This window comes from Procambarus clarkii, chromosome 18, assembly GCF_040958095.1.
Source record: "Procambarus clarkii isolate CNS0578487 chromosome 18, FALCON_Pclarkii_2.0, whole genome shotgun sequence".
NCBI classification, from domain to species: Eukaryota; Metazoa; Arthropoda; class Malacostraca; order Decapoda; family Cambaridae; genus Procambarus; species Procambarus clarkii.
In genome coordinates, this window is record NC_091167.1 from 49927735 (window position 1) to 49936381 (window position 8647).

Sequence of the window (8647 nt, forward strand, 5' to 3'; positions counted from 1 at the left end):
GAGATAAGAGAGGGAATTGATAACCAGTGTGACGGAGTTCCCCCCCTTATAATTCTCCCACGCCTGCAGTAAGAGTCATGTCTACTTTTCCCAAGCGTTCTCTACGTAGCAGGCTTCAATTTGATATATGGGAGAGTGGAGTGTTCTCGGAGAGCCGAGAAATTTGTGAAATAGTAATATTTTGGCCTGTGGTATAGGCCCTTTAGGAAGCCAAGATGGCGCTGGCCTTCCTGATTCCCCGCGAAAACCGTGTGACGTCAGTGGCACCGGATTGGTCACCGACAGCAATGTGGCACCGGCAGCCAATGAGAACTTCCCGTGGCGAAAGTGACGTCACGAAGGAAGGGGGTCCAGGCCGCGCGCCGCGCTGGCGCCATCAGTCAGACACGACATGTCAAGAAGGTTGGACGTGCGACGATTGGTCCTGTCAGTTTGACAGTTGTTTCCCACTCCCGTGGATTTACGCGTCACCTGAAGTCTGCCAGTACTCTGAGAGGTCTTCCCTAGTTCATGTGTTGAACCAGAGAGGGAATCGACGGTTATTTGAGCAACAAGTGCTCCAGTCAGGTACTGTGCAAGAAGCAGTGAAGCCATGCAGTGACGTATGTGACGTCTGTGGCAGTTCACCAGTTCGTGACGGCGTAGTGGCTGACAGAGCCACTGGGTAGCTGAGGAAGGAGAGGACTATTTGGGAATCCGGACGACTGCAGCTGAGACGTAGGCGGCAGCCGTTGCTGGGAGAAGACGACGGCCAGGAGACCGACTCCAACCCTACCAGAAGCAGAGAAGGAGTACGGACCTGCAGAGGAAGAAGGCACGGAGACGACGCGCTAAACGGTAGGACGACGAGCGGTTCCGGTAGGACACGACGACGTGTGTGTGGGGGCGTTCCCGACACCAGGACCAGGAGCTACATCTCATCTCTCATCGGAGGATAGGTTGAAGTAGGTGTTTCTAGTTCCCTCCCCATTCCCCTTTAGTTAGCTATATTATTCGGCTATATTATCAGGCCTGAGGATTTTATATGTCGTGAGCAAGTCTCACCCATGTCACAATAAAGCACCAGTGTGCAGGATATAGTACTATCAAGAGTACTTATAATACTTATGTTGATTATTGGTGTGTACAGGCACCCGGAACAAGTGATAAATTTACTGTGTTTTGTATATCTTTCTACAGATTTTGATGTGAACATATAGTGATAAATTATTTATAATATTATGCCAGTATTTGGAGGTTAGGCTACGTGCCCAGAAACTATTTATTTTCCATGTATTGATGTTTGATTTATATACATTGTATATGTCTATGTTCATGCAGTGATTAATCATTTGTGAGTACAGTGAATTATTGGGTTATCGCCCACGAGAGCAATTACTGAAAACTCCAGTGTTAATATTTCATAATATATCGTTGAATGAAGGGCAATGTAAAACCATTATAGTGAGTCATTGTAGCATTGATTGTAGAAACGACCGTTTGAGCCCGAGTATAGTGTAACTAAGTAATACGTGCTATTGTGCCAATATCGAGTGTACGAGTTTCTAGTAATATTGGAGAACTTAAAGAAACAGCGCGCGTGAATCCAGGAAACAAGCAAATAACTTTCGCGCGGGGCCAGGCCATCAGCTGATCGTGACACTTGACGAGGAGGGGAGGTGTTGCTACTTAGTGAGTGCATACTATTCGTGGGAACTACCGGCCACAGCCAGGATCAGTTGATTTATTTATTATTGTTTGGCCTTGTGACATCTTTCATGCATTTTAAGTAAAATACAAAACTATCTTTGTGTTTATATCATTCCCTCCATTGATCTTGTGGCTATATTATACTGAAAGCATAGAGTGATAAAAGTACATACCTGCCTGAACTCCTGATCTTTTGAGTGTGACCTTGCCAAGGCTACCACTAATTCAACCAGTCCACTGAGGTGTTACTGGCCACCTAAAACACCAGTTGGCGACCTTGTGGTTAACCATAGAGCCCGATTGTTGGGGAGGGCACAAGACAGTTAAGTGAACGAGTCGTGTTCCCACTCCTTCTCAATCAGAGGCCGGATGAGATTGACTGGGAGACTCTCCTGGCAGTGCAGTGGCGCCGTGAGGATAGAGTGAAGACCCGCAGGGCTACGGTGAGTGACCTTGAGATAACTATTGCTCACCCCAGAGTAAGAATAGAGTAGTGAAACCCCAACACCAGGCACCACTAAAAGACTTTGGGATTACCAGTGAGGAGTTGAGGAAGCTCTTGCTAGAGTTGGATGTGATAAAGACAATAGGCCCAGATGGAATCTCACCTTGGATATTAAAGGAAGGAGCAAAAGCACTGTGCCTGCCACTCTGCATAGTGTATAACAAATCCCTGGTAACTGGGGAGCTGCCGAAAATTTTGAAGATTGCTAATGTAGTCACGATATAAAAAAAAGAGGGATAGGCAGGAGGCACTAAGTTACAGGTCAGAGTCCCTAACTTGCATTCCATGCAAGTTGATGGATAAGATTGTGCAAAAAAGCTAGTGGAAAAAAAGCAAAGGAGCGAAAGAACTTTGTAACACAACATCAGCATGGGTTCAGGGATGGCATGTCATGCCTCACAGGATTAATTGAATTCTACGACCAGGCAAGAAAGAGAGTGGTGGGCAGACTGTGTATTTTTGGATTACAAGATAGCCTTTGACACAGCACCACACACGAGATTAGTGCACAAGCCGGAGATGCAGGCAGGAGTGAAAGGGAAGGTACCTCATTGGATAAGAGAGTACCTAAGCAACAGAACACAGCGAGTCACTGTAATGGGTGAGGTCTCAGATTGGCGAAGTGTCACCAGTGGAGTCCAGCAGGGTTCAGTCCTTGGACCTATACTGTTTATGATATATGTGAATGATCTTGCAGAGGGAATAGACTCGTTCCTCTCAATGTTTGCTGATGATGAAAAAATTATTAGGAGGAGGATAGATGAGAGGAAGATAGTATGAGGCTACATGATGATCTAGACAAACTGAATGACTGGTCCAACAAATGGCTACTGAAGTTCAACCCAAGCAAATGTAAGGATAATGAAACTAGGCAGTGGAAACAGGAGGCCAGAAACAGGATACAGCATGGGAGATTAAATCCTCTATGAAACAGACAGAGAGAAGGAACTAGGCGTTGATATCACAACAAACCTGTCTCCTGAAGCCCAGAAAAAGAATAACATCTGCGGCGTATGCAAGGCTGGCTAACATCAGAACTGCATTCAGGAACCTGTGTAAGGAATCTTTCAGAACCTTGTATCCCTCACATGTAAGACCAGTCCTACAGTATGAGGGTCCCAGCATGGAGCCTTTACATTGTCAAGAACAAAACTAAGCTGGAAAAAGTTCATAGGTATGCCATTAGGCTATTCCCTGAACTAACAAGCAAGAGTTACGAGGAAAGGCTGCACGGAATGAACCTAACGTCGTTGGAAGATAATAGAGCTCGGGGATACATGATCACTACCTACAAAATTCTCAGAGGAATTGACAGGGTAGTTAAAGATAAATTGCTTTACACGGGGAGGGGGGGTGTACTCGAACAAGGGGACACAGGTGGAAACTGAGTACCCAAATGAGCCACGGTGACATTAGAAAGAACTTTTTCAGTGTCAGTGTAGTTAACAAATGGAATGCATTAGGCAGTGATGTGGTGGAGGATGACTCCATACACAGTTTCAAATGTAGATATGATAGAGCCCAGTAGGCTCAGGAATCTGTACACGAGTTGATTGACAGTTGAGAGGCGGGACCAAAGAGCGAAAGCTCAACCCCTGCATGCACAACAAGATGTGTACAACTAGGTGAGGTGAGTACACACACAGATTTGGTAACACCTCTGTGAGAAACTGACCATCCCAAACCCAACTCTCACCTTCCTATCCCCTCACTCCCTCATTAATCCCCCCCCCCTCCTCTTAGGCACAAACCCCCCAAAGTGTAACACTCACTCTCCCACCTCCCTCTCCTTAACCCTAGCTCTCTGTCTCCCACTCATTCTCACCTTCTCTGACTCTGACTCTCCCTCCCTCTCTCTCTCTCTCTCTCTCTCTCTCTCTCTCTCTCTCTCTCTCTCTCTCTCTCTCTCTCTCTCTCTCTCTCTCTCTCTATCTCTCTCTCTCTCTCTCTCTCTCTCTCTCTCTCTCTCTCTCTCTCTCTCTCTCTCTCTCCCTCTCTGTGAGCAAATGAAGGAAATGTTCGCCCAAGTTTGGGAGGATATCAGGAGGGAGATGAAGAAAATGAAGAACAAAATAAGCAACGTGCAAAGCGAGCTGACATCAGCAAAGGAGGAGATTAAAACCCTCGCAGAGAGCAGTACTGAGGCTGAGACTCAAATAATCATCCAAAGAGAAGATGGAAATGGTACATTGGAAGGGAATGCCATTGTACAAGCAACATTTGAAGTAATGCTGAAAAAGAACTCGGAAGCAATGTCCACAGTGATGGAGATAGCCATGAAAGTAGCCACCTAACAGGAAGCATCAAGGTGCACTAGTCAGCTGCTGGAAAGAAAAAGATCAGTAGTGGTTGTGGGTATTAAAAAGCAGGAAGGCTCCAATAGGAAGAATGGAATAAAAAGGACAGAGTGGCAGTGAATGAAACACTAAAGGGGAAAGAGATGGAAGAGGTTGAACATGACATTGAGAAGTTTTTCAGGTTAGGCTGGTACAACAAGGACAGAGACCGCTTGATAAAGATAGTATTTGCAAATGAGAACACAAAGGAAAATATTCTAGCAAGGAAGTGCCAACTGCAATAAATGGGAGAAAAAAAAATGTATTCCTCCAGAGAGACATGACAAGGGAAGAGAGAGCCATGGTGGCAGAAGAAAAGAAGGTCAGGGTGAAAGGAGAAAATCAGGAAATCACAGCCCCTCAATGCAACATCCCCTGTGGTAAAGTGGGAGAAACCCACCACCCGCAACCTAGTAACACCAGAGGGGAGGTGAACCCCACCATCCTCCTCTGCATCATATCCACCTGCTACCCCTTCCCCAGTCCCAAATTTCCACCCTCTCCCTTTCCCTCCCTGTCCCCCCATTCACTTGACCCCCCCACCCCCACCCCTCACCCAGTATCCTAAGAGACCCTGTTATCTATCTCACAAATCCTCACACTTATGGAACAGCTTCCCCAATCAGCAAAACGCTCACAAAGAAGGGGACATGAGAAGGAACAGAAGAAAGTGAGTCTCAAGGCAATGTACACTAACAAAGGTGGGATTACTACAACAAAAAAACGAACTTGAGAAATGGGTACTAGAAGAAAAACCATACACAATAGCACTCACAGAAACAAAGCTAATGAAAACCATAACAAATGCAGTGTTTCCACAGGACTACTGTATTGTGAGGAAACCGAGAAAAGGAAGAGTATGTGGTGGTGTAGTTCCCCCTGGAACTACACCACCAATAGGCTGGAATTTTGAGGAGATGGTTATTCAGGGCTGTGAAGGTTTCAGTGACTACATAACAGGTACCATAACAACTGGAGGACAAAAAAATTATAGTCGATATAACCCACCAACAAATGGCAGAAGACCCAGAAAGAAATATAATAGAAACAACTTATCCACCATTAACATAATAGAGAGAGAGCCGCTTCTGTCGCTAGCAGAAATGGATCTGGTCTACTAGTCATGGGAGACTTCAACCACGGGAAGATAGGTTGGGAGAACAGTGACCCACATGGAGGACCAGACACATGGAGAGCTTAGCTGCTGGAGATGGGAACAAAAAACATTCTAAGCCAACACATCAAGGAACCAACAAGAATGAGAGGGAAAGATGAACCAGCCATGCTTGATCTGATAATTACCCTAAATGAGAGGGATATAAGGGAAGTTAAGTTGGAAGCACCCTTGGGAATGAGTGATGGCAATGTATTGATCTTTGAGTACCTGGTAGGGCTAGAAGCTGGTAGGGCTTCGTTAGCTGGCGTTTTATGTTCTAACGAAGTCTACTCTCATCTTAGTGTTTCACTATGCTGTTATCAGTTTCTGCTCTGAAGGACCCCTTGAAAATTATTGGCAAAGGTTACAATGATTAGTTATTTACTTCCATAAACGTTCATTGTTTGCTTACTAAGACTTAATAATTTGTTTATTATGTTATTATGATTTTAAATCGAACGTTATCATTCACAAGTTATTTTTACATTGAAAATATTTTTTAAACATATATACAACAAACAGAAATGTGAGAAATAGACATATCATTTATGGTCTCTGTTTTGTCATACACCTAATTGTGAACATTGATATGAACACTGGGTGATGTATAACCAGTGCAGACGACGAATCACAATTACGTGGCTGAAGAAATGATGACCAAACTATAACTCAGAAGATGGAGAGCCTACGACGTTACGGTCCGTCTTGGACCATTATCAAGTCGTGTTCTTTTATTGATAATGAAACGACTTGATAATGGTCCAGGACGGACCGAAACGTCGTCGTTTCTCCATCTTAAGAGTTGGGTTTTGGTGTATACCCAGCTTCTCCGGTATATACACTGAGAGTTTACGTTCCCCCTAGACTATGTTCAGGACTAGAGCATACTTTAGTCAATAAAATCCTTGTGTGAACCTTATGCCAACACAAAACAAACTAAAATGAGGACTCTGCTCTTACACTAACAATCTTTTGTTACTCATGTCATTATGAAACATCATTGTATTTCCTTCGTTACTTTCAGATGTGTGTGACACATATTCGTTTATTATGTCAAAGATGTATGTATTCTCGTTTTATAATATTAAGGGCTGTTTTGTTGTAGTCAACAATGTAGGTATTCTTTTTTATCTGAGAAATTTTGTTATGCAAGTATTATTTGAACGAAGTATGGTTCACAATTATATAATATACGTATGCTGTTAAGCGTTTTTCTAAGGTGCGTCCAGATTATGGTTATCAAATTTATCATCAATAGCATTGTGTAAACACTGTTGTTAATCATTTCTCTCTTTTTATATTTTTTCATAGTCGGAGTTATATAATGCCTGTTAATGGTTTTGGGAGATTGTACCTTTACACATAAAAAAGTAATTCGTTGTGGATTTTTGTAAATATTTATATAATACAAATATTAATATTTTGTAAATTTCATGTAATACAAGCCGAAAGCCTTCAACTTTCGCTTGCAATAATCTAAAAAAATTATAGCAATTGAATGCAATAGGAGGGGCTTACAAAAATCTTTAAAGTAATACTTCTAAGCTTTCAAACTTTATTGAATATGCATTATTGAATCTAATTTAGGATTAAGATTCCAATACCGATTAACTTAGAATATTTAATATTCACTGAATAACATCACCTAATACCTGACAAAAACTGAAAGTAAAAAATGTTCTTTGGCAACAAAAATGCAGGAGTACTTACCCAGCTCGGTGTAACAGAGAGCTCCAATCATAGACATGAATCCCGTGGCGACCCACACCGACAGGGACATACCCACGCTGCCGGCGTAGTGCAGCACCGTCCTTGGCGAGACGAAGATGCCCGTGCCTATAATATTGCCAATGATAAGTCCCACACAGTTCAAAAGCCCTAGCTCCTTCCTCAGCTTCACTGGCCCGTCGGGGGCCTCGTTACACCCCGCATCTAACATTTTCCAAGTTTTGTTCTCCTTGTTCTCCTGATTGGATGTCTCGGCTTTTATTTCTTGTTTCGCATGCTCTTCGTTTCCGTTCTGTTCTTGAATTTGGTTCAAGATTATTTGCTTTTTGGTTCTGACTGGAACACGAGGACGCGCGGTGCCCACTTCATCGGGAGAATAATTTTCATTTTTTTGTACACTGGCTGCTGCGAATTCCGCTTCTTCTGCTGCGCTAGTTTCATCGGATCTTGGAGTGGTCGCCGAAAGTTCGCTTCCGTCGTGGATAATAACGCCAAAATTTGGCTTAATTGGTGATTGTGCAAGGTCCTTCTCCCGTTGGTCCGCGACTTTGGGTTCTGATTTTGTTGTTTCTTCCTCAGAACTTGTTGTGTTGAGCGTTGGGGAGGGAATATTAGCAGACGTTCCTGAACCATCATCAGTCGTTGCGCTAGCGTCCATGACGGAGCTGCCACTGCCAACCTAGACCAACAACTGCTCAGCACACAACTCCGCTTCCCCCACTACACTCACCTTTCACCACCGCCGGTAACAAAACTGTGTCAAGCTGCCAGACGTAGGATGCGCAAGTGCAACAGTTTCTTTCCAATATTTAAGTATTCTACGTTTTTAAGATGGAGTTTATAAAGCAAATTCGTCAAATTATAAAGCAAATGCAAATCATAAAGAAAATGTGCGAATATCTGATAGAAGCACAGTCAAAACTGGATGTCAGCCTGCGTTAGGCGCGGTTAGAACTGATGCAATTATTTCAGTAAGATATTTCATGGCATCAATTAAGCTCAAGGTCGAACAGCTTTTTTTCATAAGTGTTGCTATGTAACAAGGTAACAAGAATAATTGTCTATTGGTTACAATCAAAGTTATATATATATATATATATATATATATATATATATATATATATATATATATATATATATATATATATATATATATATATATATATATATATATATATATATATATATATATATATATATATATATATATATATATATATATATATATATATA

At 42.6% G+C, this 8647-nt stretch overlaps 1 protein-coding gene across 1 annotated transcript in view; it reads right to left on the minus strand.

Annotated features, from left to right (window-relative positions):
• Window positions 1–8103, minus strand: part of LOC123750937 (Y+L amino acid transporter 2-like) — a 91407-nt gene extending 83304 nt beyond the window's left edge. Inside the window, exon 1 of the mRNA XM_069326591.1 lies at window positions 7397–8103. Coding sequence (XP_069182692.1) covers window positions 7397–8072 — 676 coding nt within the window. The 5' untranslated portion in view covers window positions 8073–8103. The remainder of the gene's footprint in view (window positions 1–7396) is intronic.
• Between the last annotated feature and the right edge of the window lie 544 nt (window positions 8104–8647).